The sequence below is a fragment of the Diceros bicornis genome, chromosome 5, assembly GCF_020826845.1.
Source record: "Diceros bicornis minor isolate mBicDic1 chromosome 5, mDicBic1.mat.cur, whole genome shotgun sequence".
Lineage (NCBI taxonomy): Eukaryota > Metazoa > Chordata > Mammalia > Perissodactyla > Rhinocerotidae > Diceros > Diceros bicornis.
The window spans coordinates 73,621,310-73,639,819 of NC_080744.1; the positions used below are offsets into that span (position 1 = coordinate 73,621,310).

The 18,510-nt window shown below is 42.0% G+C and overlaps 1 protein-coding gene across 1 annotated transcript in view; it reads right to left on the reverse strand.

The window, feature by feature from the left end:
• Positions 1-5,162: 5,162 nt before the first annotated feature.
• GABRG3 (gamma-aminobutyric acid type A receptor subunit gamma3) overlaps positions 5,163-18,510 on the reverse strand; it is a 634,800-nt gene continuing 621,452 nt past the window's right edge. Inside the window, exon 10 of the mRNA XM_058542243.1 lies at positions 5,163-9,846. Coding sequence (XP_058398226.1) covers positions 9,565-9,846 — 282 coding nt within the window. The 3' untranslated portion in view covers positions 5,163-9,564. The remainder of the gene's footprint in view (positions 9,847-18,510) is intronic.

Below are 18,510 nucleotides of genomic sequence, written 5' to 3' on the forward strand. Positions count from 1 at the left end.
TCAGGCCCTGGGTGTGATCTCTGTTCTTAACTTATAAGTAGGTAATCAAGTGAGAGAACATCCTATGTATTACTTTTTAGTTGAGAGTAGCTGCTACCGATTTCTGTGGATTCCTACTAAACACAGCTGACCTCGGTGTGCCATTTTAGCACATTCTTTAGATGTCCCTTTGAAAGAGATGTACTTTTCCACACAAAAGTATGTTTAAATTAATTAAAAAGTGACTTTCTGCCATATTAAAAGAATTGTCTCAGAAGTTCACTGCATAATATCAAGCAAGGTTTTCAAGACACTGACTAGCAGGGTGCAGCCACTAAGCAGAGGAGTTTTGAAGTGCTTGAAGTCATATTTCCATCATTTAAATCCTTTTCCTGCATTTTTCTAGGTCTATAATATTGGGCAAGTGACTTTTTAACCAAATCTTCAGCTTTCTGAGCAGTAAAATGGTGACAAAACCAGTACCTCCTTCACAGGGTGCTGGAAGGACCGAACATTTCAATGTGTGCAAAGTTCGTAGCACAGAGTCAGTCCTCCATGGGCATCAGCTGTTGTTGTAATTTATCTCTGAAGAGGCCTGCAACTTTGACAGACCAGGGAAAAACTTGATACTTCTAGTAAGAGGAAGGGATTAACGAACATGAAATGTTCACCAGTGTTCAAGCACAGAGTGAAGTAATCTAAGAAGTAATTGCTGAAAACACAAAAACAGACACTTCTGAGAGGTTCAGTTGACGTCTGAAAACCCAATATCACATTCGGAGGCCTCTGTTAGGACTCAGAGCCCAGGCAGAAGCAGGCAGAGGTGGCAGAAAATGTCTCATAGCCCCCCCTCCCCCCATTCCAGCAGTGTAGTGCCCATCTAGGAGAAGGTGCAACTGTCTCATTGAAGACATAGTAGGTGAGCTAGGGCACCTGGAGTTGTTCATTTTTAGTAAAATGTGCTCAATTCAAATGGACCAAGAAAGAGTATAAAGTTTTCAGTCCGGTCCTCAGTGGTGAAGGTTGCAATTGGTTTGCAGTTTGTATTTGTGAAGGCTCGCCTTTATTTAGTGGGGGCTGCAGCACCTCCCACGGAGCCACACTATTCAGATTTTGGCGGGGGCCAGCCCTCCCTTCCTGATGCATGGATGATGTAGGGGCAGGGGCCTGGGATGCTGCCCACGCTATTTAATCCACTCCTGAGCTGCAGGTGAGGCCCCCGAGCCTGGCACCTGCCACCATGGCTTGGCTGGAGCAGGATCTCATGCTCTCCAGGAGTGGGTTGCGGGGGCGTCTCTGTTCACGTGCTTTAGCAGGAGTGAAGGAGGAGGGCACTTCACTTGGTCGTGGTGCACTTGTAACCTTTCCACCAGAGAAGACACTTAACTCCCCTGCCCATCATTCGCGGAATCTGCCTCTGGGTCAGGCTGGCCCATGAGCTGAGCCTCTGAGAGGGGCAGTTAGTGTCAGCCCCCTCTGGTGGGCAGCGCCCATGCGCAGACCCGCACCCTTGACCTCGGCCCCAGCCCACGCTTTTCCCCGGTCTCCTGGTGGGTCACACCAAACCAGAAAAATGGCCACTCTTGGCTCAAGTATTTCTGACAACATGTGCATTTATTTGTATTAGAAGTACAAACGTAGGAATCCAAATACAAATACAGAGGGCAGCCCAGCCACCAGGCCCAGCTGGCCTTGGGCAGGGTGCGGCCCGGAGGGCGCGGCGGAGACCGGACAGGCGAAGCGGGGCGAGCGCCGCCCGTGTCGCCAAGGCACGTCGGGCGCAAGTGCGCCCTCGTTTCACTAGGACACCACGAGCTGCAGGGCTAGCAGGGAGTCATGTCCTCGATGGAGGGAAGGAGGACAGCGGGACCTTGAATCTGCCCGCGACGGCCCGATGATCCGGAGCCAGGGCCTCCGGACCCTCGCGGACGACAGAGGGGCAGGGACAGTTGGAGGCCACTTGGTAAGGGCCGGGACCCTGCCTTGGCCTTGGCGCATGTGCCTGGAGAAGGGCAGGCGCATGCACTTGGGCAGGGCAGATCCCCTCTAGGGGCCAAGCTCATCTACACCGGGCGTTCAGATCTGGTTCCAAGATGCTCTCAGATCCAGGAATCCCTCCACTTTCCTCCCACCTGGACGAGATGTCTTCACAGGCAAGAAGGATTCCACGGAGGCAGAGAGCAGATCCGCGCCTCTGCCCTCCCTTTGTGCCTGGGGCATCTCCCAGGGCCCCTGACAGTTTTACTTGCCACACAAGCTTCAGAAAGAGAGACAGTCCACACACTATGGCTAATTCCTACGTGTTACATGGTTCACACTAGACCTGATGCTTTCTCACGTTGTACTTAGGATGTTAGGAGGCTGTGAAAGCTGCATCCTAAACAAGTGTGGTGCTGGCTATTTGCCACCTGCATCTTGAGAACTATATTTAGCTTATCAACCACCTTGCACAAATGATCAAGGAATTGCTCAGATGTGCACCCAAGTGAAAATATGATGATCAGGTGCTGTCAGTAGGAGGCAGGCTTGTTTGGACTCCAGACCAACTTCTGATAAGGTATTTAACCGTGATTTTTTTTTTTTAAAGAAAGGATGTGGTCCCACGTTTCCAGGAAATATAAAGATTGTCAGTTTCTCTCTCTCTCTCCCTCACTGCTTTTTCCTCAACCAAAGGCTTAGTAAGCTAATATGCTAGCACTAGGAAACTGTGCTCCTTTCTACTTGTTTCAACTACATTTGGGGTGGTGGGGACAGTTATACACAGGTTAATAAGTGTTTCCAGTTCCACCACTGTACATACATACACAAATACACACACTACCGCATGTAAACACATGATGGCCCCTTGCTCCGCACAAGACAATCCAGGCCCAGTCCCTGAAAATTGTTACTCTCCTAGAATCTTCCACAAAAAATGCAATCATGAGGAATGAACCTTTGCTCAGTCCACGAGCTGCTTGTAAAGAAAAACACATCATGTAAGTTGTACAAACATATGCATGTAAACATTGTTCACTAGCACAAAATTAGTCACTTTGAAGGTCAAGAATAATTTAAAGTGTCTTTTGAAATGTTTTAATAGAGTTATTCTAAACAGAGATGATACAATAGTAAACACTGTAAATTTCATCAATATATTTTGCCTGTGTCTATTTCTATCCAAAAATAAAAATCCCAAGATAAATTGGGGGAATCAAAGCCTAGACTCAAATTGTATCATAAGCAGCATATTGATTGTCCTTTTGGGCTAACAAAATCTGCAGTGTCCACAGGTGCATCTATTTTAGGGAATCTTTTCTAAGAGATAGTTCTTAGCCAATTCAAATGTTATCTTCATGAAAAGGAATAAAAAAGCCAAGTGAGGTAAAAACAAAACAAAACATAAGCAAGCAACAAACAAAAACTAGGTGAAGTGTCCTCCTAAGGAATCATTTCAAATTCTAATTGAGGCAGGGCAAATGGATAGGACTGCTGGGGCAAAGAGTAGTTCTGAAAAGGCTGTGGGCAAACAAAATTTTGAGCTATGATCTGCGTATCAAATATGTAAACTAAAATGAAGCTTTTCCATTTTCCCTTAAGTTCTAATTTTGTTATGGTTTGGAAAAGACATTAAACCTTTGTGTTGAATCAATAGCTAAGGACTAGTATGGAACGTGAAACAGGATATAGATGATGATGATAATAGGAGTGATGATGATGATGGTGATGGTGATGATAATGCTGATGATGGTGATGGTGATGATGAAGATGATGATGATGATAATGCTGATGATGGTGATGAGGAGGATGAGGATGGTGATGGTGATGAAACATAGTTTATTTCTTCTAAAATCCTATCATCATATCCAGCTGACATTTGAAAATTTAGTCAGCAAGAGATGTGAATTTTCTATCATTACTTATCTTTTAATTACATTGAAAGTCACTTCAGAATGCAGTTTTTTTCTTTTCTTTTTTCTTTTTTTTACCTTTCTATAGTTTCCAGGGCCACCATGCACCCTAATCAGTGCATAGACTCAATGAATGGGGCAGGTTAGTTGATCGGTGGATGGGTTGACTGGGACTGCCACTGCTCGCTAGAGGATGGGGTGGTCTGATCTCCCCATCAAAGGGACTGAAGTGCTGCTCTGTGCGTTGGGGGCTTCATCCATTGACAAAACTGACCCGGAAAAATCCATAAACATGAACAGTACATGATCAAAGCCTGCTGTAATAAATTCCAACCAAATCAAAGCTCTCACCATTTCTTCCTGAAAATCAGAGTCTGACAGTGAGTTAGGACTTCTACTTTTTAATGGAAAATGGGAACTTTAATCCTTTTGTGAGAAGTGGTTAGTAGAGAGAAGAAGGAACCCCAAATAACTAGAAAAGAGGAAAATATAGCAGTTACCTTCTTAGTCTGGGGGATTTCGTTATTGTCAATCAGTCTTCACTGTTCTTTCCAACCTGTTCAGTTTCAACTCTTCAGCAAATATAGAGGACACTCCTTCCCTGCAGGAACCATTATCACCTTCACGCTGTGGAGCCCGCCCACTGGGCTGGGAAATCTTTGTGTTGTATGTACAAATGCAACAAATGAAGTGGTGAAAGTAGTGATTTCTGAATAATTCAAGCAAACAATTTATATTTCCCTCAATTACCTGAATTCAAACAGTATTTGCCTTCTGTGCATATGTGTGTGCACAAGTGTGTGTGCGCGCCTGTGTGCGTGCTCAAGTGTCACATCTTGCTAACTATTTTCTAGCGATGTTCCTATATGATACGATCTGAAAAACCCAATTGGTTAACTCAAAACATTGAAAACTTGTTAGTGACTGTTCAACTAATTTTTTAGGACTGATTTAAACTGGTCTAAAATTTGGTTTTTATGTGAGCAGAGTAATAAAAGATTTAAGGTGTTTCATAGACAGCATTAAAAACCAAAACATCATTTAACTGAGGACATTTTGAAAAAAAAAGTAGGAAATATTCTCCCTTTTGACCTTAATAGAACTAGACTAGGCTTATATCCTGGCATTGCTAACTTGTTATCAGAAGAAATTTTAAAAGGAAGAGTAGAAATGTCCTATCTCTAGTCTGCAGAACTGTCAGACATTAAAAAAAAAAGGCAAGTTTTTATTCTTCCAGAGATATGAATGGCTGAGTTGTTATCCAATTATCTCAACACATACATGTTTTCTCCCTATAATGATAGAAATCTATTTTTATAGTAAAAAGTAAGTCAACAAAGAATACAAGAAGGGGTCTGTCATTTAGCCTGAATTGTTATTTTTTGTTTTTTTGGATGTGATTATACAATGTGGAAGTACTGCTAAACTGTGTGGACCTGAATGTTTCCTACAAGTAAATTTGAGAAAAAACTATGAACAGATTACACACTTCCTCAGTTTTGGGCAATTTGAAGGGGGCCCAACAGGAAATTGTGAATTTCACATTTACAATGTATTTACTATCTGGTTCTTTCCCCCTTGTTTCCAGACACCTTTCTGAATATTTTAAAATTGATAGTCTTCTGAAGCCCAAGACTGATAGTAAACATTTCAATGTATATTTACATCCAATTATGTTTATCCCAAGTCATTCACAAATTTTTTTATAGAAATTGAAGATGAAATTTCATATGCATATAGTTTATAAACTCAGAAAAAGCACTCAGACAGTTGCAAGATAATGGAGAGAATTCAAAATGTTTTGTGTCTTGAGAGCATTGATTGGACATATATAAGCATATATAAGTAAAATGGTTGGAGATCAGTTATAATTTTTCAAGTCTGCAAAGGAAATCACAGAAAGTTTTAAGTTACTGGCAGCCAAGATAAAAATGATCAAGGAAGAAGAGGTTTGGTTTGGCTTATTTTCTAGCCCTTTAGGTAAATAGTGCCAGTTGCTTCCCAGCTGTGGCAAGTATTCATCAGTGCAAAATGGGGTTATCGATTACCCCCTTTTGCTTTCAGAGTGTGATATTTTGCAGAGCAGCAAAACATATGCCTAAATACTTTTATAGCAACAAGCTATGGCCAGGTAAAATGACTCGGTGTGAAGGTTCTAGGTGGACGCTCACATCCTGTCACAAGCACTATGTCGCTGACTTTTAGATTGGCCCCAGTTTCCCATGTGTAGCCTGGAAATGCTTTGCTATCAAGGACAAGCATTTCCTCAATTGAAGAATCCATAAAAACTTTGTCCTTAACTAATTTGATATAAAATTAAGGATAAGACTGTTTGGCATGGAAAGAAATGAAATCCTGTCTTCATCAATTCATAAAAGATAAATAAAACCTAGCATGAAATATAGCTGATCACAGGAAATGGAAAACATACAAGATGTGTATTATTTGAGCTTTATGTGTTGTTTTAAGGCATATGTTGGTTAAATTGGGGGCAGTATTGGCTGGGTCCAGAGTAAATTATAGTAACATCATCCTTCTAGGTCCAGTATCTGAGTCTCTGTTCTGGTCGGTGGTGGTGAGACTTTGCAGAAACTGAAACTTTCTAGGCTATGAAGAGGCCTTTCCCTCTAATTCCATTAAGGTGAAATGCCTTTTCTTCTCTCTCTCTTTCCACCTCGATGCAGCTTAAAAGAGAGATAGTCACAGTTGTACGTATGATCCACAGTGGTCAGAAATTTGGAATCCTTGCCAAAATGCAGAACTGTCATATCCTCAATTTAAAGTTATTTCTGAAAGTGAGGAACACAGTAGCACCTTTGGAATGCAGGTCACTCAGACAACTTCCCCACAGCTGCCACACAATCACCAAAAGTATTTCCTAATTCTACATGCAAAGCAAGCTGGGCAGAGCTATTAGGGTGCAGGGTCTGTGTGGAACAGTCTCACACAGTGTGCCCCACACATATGCCTACTAACCAAACATACTGGCAAAAGAGAGTCCTTCGATTAAAGAGTGATGCATTTCCCTCACACTCTCTCGGTGCTCCTCCCCTTCAGTCCTCCAAAAAGTAAACTCAGATATACTTAACAAGCCCCTGAGCTCTGCACTTGTGTGAGGTGCACAGGACTCTCCTCTATTGTGGGCTGAAAAGGCTCATCTCATGAGCTGATCGATAAAGAGAAGATGAATAGGTAAGCCTGCAGAGAAACAGGCATTGGCATGCTCTTGGGGATGCTTTAGTTTCATTTAGTCAGACCCCCTGGTGGGGAGATTGCTCTAGGTGCAGGAATCTATTTTATGCTCCAGGAGTGAACATCTATTAGACTCTGTTGAGTGAAGGTTCTCCTTCATGGAAAGGGAGCCATGAACTAGTGTGTTTAGGTCAGCAGGACAACTGAGGTTGAAGAGAAGAGAAAGGTTGGATTCAGAAAACAGGTTATAGCTATATACATCCTATATATATACTTTCATGAGAGTTGTCAAGGACACCCAAATATTTAGTGGCTTTGAAACAAGAGGCATCAGTAAAAAAATTTTAAGGTAAAATTGGACCAAATCTATGTTATAAAAATGCTTTTAGGTTATTTTCCTCCCAAGAAGAATTTCACTAAAAAATTCAGTTCCCTCCAGAACTTCTTTTAAGACATAACATGTTGACATTCTTCATATTCTTAGAAATTATAAATGCATGAAGTTGGAAATTGTGTTTGAAGATGACCGACCTTGGGCCGCCTTCCCTGGGTGCTCAGTGCTCTGGTGCGATGTGGTGGGATTCCTTTGGTCAGGGTGCCTCCAGACTGACTCCGCCAAGCCCTGGAGGTGGTTTATGCATGAGAGACAAAACGAGGCTGCTACTAGGTGAAATTCTCCTTTAAGCCAATAGGTTCGACCTGTTTCGCCACAAATATTTATCATTATTTTATTTTTAAAACTGAATTTGCTAAACAGAAGCCAATTGGCTTGTGGCCTATGTAGCAACCATCAAATCAAAAGCAAGGAGTTGACAGGAAGAAAAGCAATGGGCTTGAATGTCTCACACTATATAGACTCAGTCCTTGAAAACTGGGTGATCGTGTATCAATATGTTTGCATACACTTGATTAGTAATGATGCTCATAAAAATAAACAGACTCATCTGATTTCAACTTTTTGGCCTCTTCCATTCCCATCTCCATCTGTGTCTGGTCTGCATCCAGTAAATTGTGTAAAATCAGCACTTTTATATACTATCTCTGCGTAATGTTTTACCTTTTTTCTGAGTAATAATAATATGTACAATAGATAATTAAAATAAAATTTTATGGTTTCCAGTAAAATTAATTCAATTTTTTGGTTGAGAAAGATGAGCAGCACAGAGATTCTGGTACCAAAATTTTAGTACCAAAATTTTAATAATGCCAAAGCATTATTAACAAATTAGTAGGACTTTTTTTTTCCCTATCAATGGTGGGAAGCTTCTGAAGAGTCTTGTGAAGTACACACTGGCATCCAGTTATAAGAAAGAACTAACATCAAGAAGCAAGTTGGTTTTGTGTTATAAAAATATCAAAAGAGTAATAATTTCAGGGAATTTTTTTCTTTGGGATTTTGCTATGTATTCATATTTCAAAGTATAAAATAATTTTTGTTCATCAAAATATATCATGATATGATAGCCATTACCCATTTTTTTTGCATCTAAAGTTGATTTGACTTGAAAGTTAATAGTCACTAAGAAATTTTAAAACTCTATCTACATTTCTTTCACACTCTGGAAAATATTTTCAAGACAAAGGCTTGTGAATGCTCTATACCTTTCTTTGCAAGATGAAGATAACCATTGAACCCATAATAATATAACATACTTTGGGGTTGCACCTTGGTCGAGTAAAACACAACTCTTAAGGTAAAATGTTGAACTCAAGCTGAACTAGTCCAAGAACCCAATGTTCAAATGCTACCGACTTCCAGCAGTTTGGAATAAAGTAATAACCTCCTGATATTCAGAGATAACCAACAGTGTTGACTTCACCAACGCAAGAATTTTGAAAATCATAGTTTTTCCTCAACTGGAAACTTGTGATGATGCATATACATCCTCTGGAGCCTAGGGTGAGGTCATCAGATAAAGGAATGCTAGCTAACGACTGTGGTGCCACAGCAAAAGAGGCCACAGCGAGAGGAAACTGAATCTAAACTGCAGTTCACATTTGAACTCAGGCTGCCCGGGACCCCGGGGCTGAGGTCAGTATGAAAGAGTCTGGGACACTGCACACCTGGGCAATGACTCTGCACACATGGGCACTGGTGCTGCCAAGGGCTGCAAAGGAAGATACAGAAGGGGTCCGGGCCTGAGAGAGCTTCTCAGATATTTGCTTGCATGTTTTATAGATTTCTTTGCAAGGAAAATGGGCAGCTGCTTCCAATATCCAAAAACCACTCATAAACATCACCAAGTTACAGATTCAGTAAGGGATTAGCAAGAATATCACTTTAAAACTCAATTAACTTGTGTGTTTGTGTGTGCGCACACGTGTGAGTGTGAAATACATGATAGAAATATTTGCCACGTACTCCTGCGCTGCTCAAAGCTAATATAACTTCAGATAAACTTAACAGTGTCCTTCCTTGCTACTCCAATTGGTCACTACTGGTCTTGGGAGGGCAGAAGGTAAAGAGGGGAACCCTTAGCTTTTCACTCATCAGGAACAACATTTAGAGATACAGATATCCGACCCAATAGACCAAGTTGAAGAGCAGGAATGATGTAGGGAAAAAGACCCGGGAATACGAGTCCAGCTCCAAGATGTCTATGTGAATACGCCCTTTTCTCCATGATCCTGATTTGCATTCTTCATAGCAGCAGAAGAAGCTTTGACAGTCTTTGCCGTCCAGACACTCATAGGCACAGGTATCCTCAAATTCCTGCCAGTACACGGAATTGTTTAAAGTGATCATCGCAGGTGGTGGTGGCCTCATGTCGAGGAGAGAATAGTTCTGCAGGTGACAAGAACAACACAACAATCATCTTGAAATGCAGTAAGAACAGCCCGAGGTGGATCAAATAATAGGCATACCCTAAGTCTGTCCACAAGATAAAGAGGACAACGCCACACCCTTCCTCCACACTTCCCTGTACTGAAGAGTAACGGCTGGGTCAATCTTTACAAATATAACGCAAGAAAACATACAGTGCAGTTTTCAAAACTTATAGTTCTCAGATTATTGGTGAGGGAGACTGAAGCATATTTTCAAATGTGTATTAAGCATTTCAAGTCCCTGTTCTGCCTACTTTTCTGTTGATTTGGAGTAAATATGTTTATATTATCCCTTAAATGTTAACAGTACATATATTGAAGTGTGGGGAGAGAAATTTGGTATTTTTTTCTAATTAGCAAATAGTAAAAAGAATAGAAATGATGAGAGAATCTTCTTGTTCCATGTAATTCAGGTGAAAAAAAGAGCTTTCAGCGTGTGGCAGCCGGCTGACACTTGTCATCTCAAGAGGCGTAACCAACCATGTGTACGATCAGAATGTTTTATTTTCTATTTACCAAGCTCTCCTCTTGAGGTGGAAAAGTCAGTGTTGGGTAGATAAAGGAGAGAGGACAACTCATGTTCACTCATATGAGAGGAATCATTCTTAACCCTGAGAAGGGGCTTCAAATAGACTTATCAATTTTTCAGGTAGTAGTTGAGCTCTCCCAAATAACTATGAACTATGCACTAAATTAAAGTCTGTTATGAGGATAAATTTCTGAGTTTGACGGAATAATGTAAGAGAACTAAAAATTGCAGTTGCCTTTCTGCTTTAGTCGTATTTGGGCTGGTTGAACTCAGTCATATTTGAGGCATGCCAGCGGAAGTGGTCGGAGGCGGAAAGGAAGGGAGAGGTGGTCACAGAAGCCCAGTTCTTAGCTGGTTGGCTGGCTAGCTCCTTTGCCCAGGGTTGGCACAGTGCTGGGAGAGAGGCCTTTCAGAATTCATTAGAAAGCATCATGAGTACCTTTTACATTTTTACCAAAAACTATTCTTACAAGGAAACATGGCACCCCTTCTCCTTCTACTTCTGGATGTTAGTTTGATTGAATATGTTCATAGCTATGTTAAAAAGCAGACAGCAGACCCCAAATGGAGTCACCTGTGCCAAGCCCCGCATCTAGCAAACCAAGATTTAATACCTAGCCTAATTGCAGTTTCAGCTTCCCAGGAATGTGACCTTTAACCAGTCAACAGGGAATTACCTGGTGAGCACTAGTGAGATAATCTGCCCATTAGGTCCCTCCGTTCCCCTTAGGATGGAAACCTTGCTTGAAACAATGCATTCTTTGCTAATAATTTCCTTTGTCCCACCCCTCTCTGACTGTAAAAACCTTCCCTTTTCTGTAGCTCTTTGGAGCGCCTTTCTATTTGCTAGATGGCATGCTGTCTGATTTGTGAGTCATTGAATAAAGCCAATTTGATCTTTAAAATTTACTCAGCTGAATTTTGTTTTTTTACAGATTTGGTGGTTTTTAACAGCTTTGGGGACAATGAGAAACACAGGTGTGGTACCCGCACCCGCTTTTTGAATTCACTGTCTTTCTCGCTGTTTCCGAGGGCTGTGGGTAAGTTCCCTCAGTTCAGAGCTCCGCTCTTCGTGTTGAGCTCCCGCTCTAATTGGCTTTCCAGTCCGGGGCTTAGCGGAGCAGGTCAGCTTGAGCTGGCAGATGGTTCCATCCAGAACCTGAGTCCCTAGTCCTTGGTTCAGTACACAATTCTCCACTTGTTTGGAATCTCTTTCCCCAGTTTCAGTCCGCAGTCCCCATTTACTAGGGGCTGTTGGTTTAATCCTTTCCCTCGTCTCAGTCCACAGTCCCTCTTCACTGGGATTTGCTAGTTCAGTCCACGCTGGGAATTGCTTGTGGGGCACACGGGCTTCTCTTGGCTAGTGCGCAGTAATGTCTTTTAGTTACTGCTAGTGTGTTAAGGTGCATATGTTTGTCCTGTTTTGTGTAGATAAAGGCTATTGCTGATGAGGATCTCAGAGGCCAAAAAGAAAAAAAGCCCACACAAAAAAATTGGTGGGCACAGGTGAAACATTTAAAGGCTGTTAGAGCACTCACTACCTAATTCAAAGGCTCTCGTGTTAGGATAAATTGGTCATGGAATGGATTAGATTGACACTAGGTTACCTGCCAACCTCAAGAAAATTTCCGTGCAACAAAGTACACTGTAAAACACCACACAATCCCCAACTGAGTGACACATCTCTTTTAGGTATTAGTTCAGCTCCAAGAAGCCTAAGGCCTTGGCTAATGGGATCCTTAAACACTAAAGAGTCAAGTGCACCACCTTCTGGCACACCTGCTTATTTTATGTTTAAAAACTGTGGTCCCAGAAGGTATAAATATTTACAAAAATGGCAAAATTGTACTAAAAACAGCATAGAACTACAATGGTCATTATGGGGAACATTCCAATTAGACAAGATCATTCATTTAAGAAATGCACTTGAAAGTAAGAATTTCTGAATTAAATGAACAGAATGGGATATCTATTTTAATTGGTATGCATGAGCTTCCAAAAGCCTTCAAGATTCCAAAATAGCTTCATTAAAAGACTTGTTACAGAAGGCTAATGAAAAATTAAAGACGCAAGAGGTACCTAAAACAGAAGACAGTAAGACTGACGTGACTTCTACTGCTCCCCTGTCCTTCTTTAGTACTCACGCTCCACTAATTTTCTGTCTGAACTGCCTTTCCACTCTGAAGAGATTATTAAACAGCTATCTTTTAAAATAAAACCACGCAGTTTGCAGGCGATCCTCCTCAAATATCTTTCACTCCTTGGTCAAAGACTGAACTAAGGGCCATAGTTAAAGAATTTCCTAAACCCATGGAAGATCCCCAAAAGTTTTCTGAAGAGTTTAGAATCCCTATCAGGGCCTATGACCCTGGGCTGCCAGATCTTTATCAGCTTGTGCATATGCTGATAGGACCTGGGGAAGCCCAAAAATGAGTGTGATAAACAGAATGGTATAACCCCGAGGATGATATTCGAGATCCTCAATCTCCAACATGGTCTTCTTATGGACCAGAAAAAGCTTGCAATATAGCAACTGATCTTTTTTTTTTTGTGTGAGGAAGATCAGCCCTGAGCTAATATCCATGCCAATCCTTCTCTTTTTGCTGAGGAAGATCGGCCCTGAGCTAACATCTATTGCCGATCCTCCTCCTTTTCTTCCCTTTTTCTCCCCAAAGCCCCAGTAGATAGTTGTATGTCATAGTTGCACATCCTTCTAGTTGCTGTATGTGGGACGCCGCCTCAGCATGGCTGGACAAGTGGTGCGTCGGTGCGTGCCCGGGATCCAAACCCGGGCCGCAGGTAGCAGAGCGCGCACACTCAACCACTAAGCCAGGGGGCCGGCCCATAGCAACTGATCTTTTAAAAGCCATTCCTAGAGTCTTCCCTGCCTACACTGATTGGTCTATTATTCAAACATGCAAACAGAAGAACGATGAATCCATGGCAGATTTTAAAGCCCGTTTGGAAACACTCTTCCTATGGCATTCCAAATTCCATAAAATAAATGAGGTCACCTAACCTGCTTTAGCTGCCCTATTTGTAAATGAATTATCCCTTGAGATAGTGGGTTGATCGAAGGGGCAGAAAACAGGATGAGAGGCACTGGCCTCACTAAACTCGTGACCATAGCTGACCACTTCGAAAAGACTTTAGACCAAAATCATAAACAAAGGTCTGCCAAACAAATGGACTTACAGCTACAAAGCCAGAGACCTAAAATAACACCTGGGCCTCCCACACCACACCCCCTGAGGGGTCCATCTTCAAAGGCTGGCCGGGGTTGATGTCTCATTTGTAATCAATTGGGACACAAAAAAATTGTCCTCAAAATTCCTCAACATTCAGTGGAATGCCCCCAAGGGAAGGCCCCCCCATATGGGCTCCTCCCCACACTGACAAGGCTCCATGAGACCCTCCAGTAAACTGCTACCAGTAATCCCCTTAAACAGCCAAGGGGAAACTAAAATGCAAATTAACGGGAAACTCTGACAAATTCTGGTAGATAACAGGGCTACATTTTCTACTCTAAACCCCACTCTCATAGGACAACAAATCCGTCAGAGTGAAAAAAATGTTTCCATTGTGGGGGTATCTAATAAAGTTCAGATAAAATTTCTTTCTCAACCAGTACAAATGACTTTGAGACTTTTTATTGAAAAAATCACTTTTTGCCATGTGATACAGCCCCAGTCAATCTATTAGGTAGACATCTCCTTTCTAAATTAAAAGGGCTAATACATTTTGCCTCCAATGGAGACCTCACCTTAGAATTCCTGACCAAACTCAACCTGATCTTTTATGTTCCCTACAATCTGTCCTTGACATAGAAGAGAAAGAATTACAACAAAGGGTCTCTAATTTAACTGACATGCCCAAAAATCTGTGGGCTACTTCTAATGCTGACATTGGGAGAATAAAAATTGCAGAGAATAAAAATTAAAATAGACATAAGTAAACCCCTTTTCAAACTGCCTTAGTATCCATTAAGGCCTAAGATCATACAAGGCCTCACATCAATAGTAGAAGACATAATTGCCTAGGGGCTGATCATTCCCTGTACCATCCCCAGTAACACGCTGATCTTACCAGTCTGGAAACCTAATGGGAGGAGATTTTTCCAGGACTGGAGAGCCATTAACAAGGTAGTTATTCCTTGTTTCCCAGTTGTTCCAAACCCAAACACCATTTTGTCACAAGTTCCATCTGACTTCAAACAGTTCCCTGTTGTAAACCTTTGTTCAGCCTTTTTCACATCCCTGTAGACCCCAACAGCCGATATCTACTTGCCTTAACTTGGACCAATCAACAATATACCTGGACAGTCATGCCTCAAGAATTCAGTGAGGCCCCTTCTTATGTCTCCCAAGTATTCCACCAAGATTTAAGCACCCTCCAGTTCCCCAGGAAGTTGACTCTTGTACAATAGGTAGATGACTTCTTGCTATGCTCAGTTACCAAAGAGGTGTCAATAAAAGATTTCATTTATTTTCTACAACAAATAAAGAACATAAAGTTTCTAAGGAGAAATTACAGTTATCTTTGGACACTGTTTATTACCTAGGTCATAATCTAAGTGCTGAAGGAATCCAGTGATCTCTGAAAAGGATTAAGATAATCCAAGAATTTCCTAGGCCCACAAGTAAGGGACAGCTTGTGGATTCCTAGGCCTGGCTGGCTATCGCAGACTATGGGTTTATAATTTTTCTCTGTTGTATTCCTGTAAGTTAGCATAAGTGAGGCCACCTTGTTACACTAAATGGCCCCAGCCCCTCCTCTGTGTGACTACTCGCTGCTCTGCATGTACTCCAAAAAATTCTCACGCTCTGCTGATTTATGGCCTCCGCTTACGTATGTACTCTCCAATAGCTTGATAAATTAAAACTTTGTTCTATGAGTTTCTCTCCAGGAATAGGCTGACCACAGGCGGGGAACACACCTACAAGGTATCCATCACAGCTGACAGAAGAACGGAACAATGTGATGCCTGGTGCCCACCACGCCTGGAGACCAACACCTCTGAACCCCCTCCTTACTGCCCATTTTCCCTATATAACTGCCTCAAGATTCTATAATCTTTGAAGATGTTTTTTTGAGACATTAGTCTACCGTCTTCCCGGTTAGGCTGGCTAATCAAATTAAAACTTTGTTTCTGGATCCCTAACTCGTGACTGATTGGCTCTGATCACGGTGAGCAGAGCGAGCCCATTGCTTGGTATCATTCCTATCTCTATGAACTTACTAAAATTTCATTCCCTGAGCCCTTTCCTTGGAAAGATAAACATGAGCAGGCCTGTATAAGCGTAAAACAAGCACTGCAAGAATCGCCTGCCCCAGAGCTACCTAACTATTCAAAATCTTTTACTTTATTTGTGCATGGAAGAGATAACCAAGCCCTAGGAATGCTCACAAAAGAACATGGTAATATACATAGACCTGTTGCCTATTATAGCATACAACTTGATTGAGTTGCTCGTGCCTATCCCTGCTGTCTTAAGGCCATAGCCACAGCTGCAAAGTTGGTTGAAGCCTCCCTGGATTTAACCCTAGGAAATGACATTTATTTGCAAACTCGAAATGCTGTCCAAAGTCGTCCTAACTCTGAATTGACTCAGCATTTCTCTGCAAGCAGACTAACCTCCTATCAGATCCTTCTGCTCTCACCACCTAACCTGCATCTTAAACATTGTAACATTCTTAATCCCATTAAATTTCTGCTCCTGCCTGATGAAGGCAAGCCCCATGACTGTAAAGTAATAACGTCTCTTTCATGACACCACTCCCTGATTTACAAGATGCTCCTTTGGCTAATCCTGATCTAATTTTTTTTATTGAATTTTTTTTTATTTATGGGTCAAAAATTAAAAAGGGAATTTCCAAGCTGGTTATGTTGTTACTACCCAATATGAGCTACTTGAGAAGGGAAATCTCCCACAAGCCAAATCAGCCCAACAAGTAGAGCTCCACGCCCTTAACTGAGCATGCCAGTTATCAAAGAGCAAATTGTTAATATTTATACTAAAAACCAATATGCCTTTGGGGTCGCCCATGATTTTGGGATGCTGTGGAAACAAAGGGATTTTCTTATTCCACTGGGACCCCAATCAAAAATGGACAACAAGGGGGCCGGCCCGGTGGAGCAAGCGGTAAAGTGCGCATGCTCCGCTGCTGCGGGCTGGGTTCGCCATTTCGGCTCCCGGGCACGCACTGACTCTCCACTTGTCAAGCCATGCTGTGGCGGCGTCCCATATAAAGTAGAGGAAGATGGGCACGGTTGTTAGCCCAGGGCCAGTCTTCCTCAGCAAAAAAAAGAGGATTGGCAGATGTTAGCTCAGGGCCGATCTTCCTCACAAAAAAAAAAAATGGACAACAAGTAAGCAATATTTTTACTGCTATTCTCTTACCTTCTGAAATTTCTGTCATCAAAATTGAGGCTCACACTAAAAGGACTGAATCTGAGTATCAGGAAAATGCCCTCACTGACTTTCATGCAAAGGCAGCAAGAGAATCTGTAAAGGGTGTGGCACGTGTGAGCGAAGTCCATTCTGCTTCTGCAAAAAAATGACCCCTTGTTGCCAGACTTTTGTCATCCTGATGTTCTTGTGACATGGTAACAGTTTGCTCCCAAATCAGAGAAAACAAGATGAGCAAACAATGGTTGTAAATTCATTAAATAGTCAGGGCTCTGAGAAACCTAAGATGGCCACTTGGTTCTTCCCAGCTCCCTGGCGAACCCCATTTTTTAGTTTTTACATTCCTTCACCCATTATGGTACATTTAAGACGATTCAAATTATAAATAAACATTGGTGAGTAGACATCTATAAAACTGCAAAAGCAGTTTACCCTCAATGTCTGACCTGCCAGGTCCATAATCCTGGAAAAATGATTTTTGTTCCCAGAGGCCTCAAACCTCTTCCCTGTCTACCCTCTGAACACCTGCAACTGGACTTCATTCAATTGCCACCTAGTATGGGTTATCACTATGTTCTTGTTATTGTACATATGTTGTCTGGATGGGTTGAAGCCTTCCCCTGCTGCAAGGCTGATACCCTTATAGTGGCAAAGAAACTGTTAGAAAATATGTTTCCCACCTGGGGAATACCTTTCATAATTTCCAGTGATGGAGGCACCCACTTCACTGGGAAAATCATACAAGCCTTAATAAAAGCCTTGTAAACCTCCTGAAATTATCACTGTCTCTATCACCCTCAATCATCAGGCAAGGTCCAGAGAACTAATGAGATCCTCAAACTTAAAAGCTCTAAACTTGCTGAAACTACTGGACTCCCTTGGCCTAAGGTGTTGCCTCTGGCCTTGCTGACTATTCGCAGAACTCTCTTTGGGAAACATAAACTCTCTCCACATGAGATAGTCACCAGTAGACCAATGTCCATCACAATACAACTTTCTGCTGATTGTCATGTTAGTATGACCAGCTACTGTAAATATTTAATGTCTTATGCTAAAGCCTATCATCAATAGGTTAAAGAAGCTTCTCAGACTCCAATTCAAAGGATCCTGTTGGTCATTGTCTGGAGCCTGGTGACTGGGTATTCTGGAAGTGTCATCAGAGAAAAACAGCCTTTAAGCCCCATTGGAAAGGACCTTATCAAGTGTTCCTGACCACTGACACTGCTGCAAAACTAGAAGGCATGGAGCCTTGGGTACACATCTCACAGCTTAGGAAGCTGCCACCTGACATATGAACCTGTGCAGATGCTGGAGACCTCCCAATCAAACTGATGAGGAAGAGAAGTAGCTGACATTGGCGTAGTCTGCTTCCATCCAAGACTCTGGATCAAGACTCCATACTTTAACTAACATGAAACTTTTTCTTCTTTTCTGTCTTTCCTTTACTTTGGCACTGGCCTGGAAAGATAATGCCATCATCCGTATCTCCCAGGCCATTGCTAAGGGGACAACCTTTCTGACTGCTGGATTTGTCATCAAAGTTTCCAATCTATCCTTGATGCTAGAGACCCCTGGTCCTCCTTATGATCAATTTCTCTTCTATTCTCAATGTCACTGCAAACTACCATCAACCTCCCCTAAAAGTCTCTTACTGAGTTCAACTTTGACAGCCAGAACAACCTGT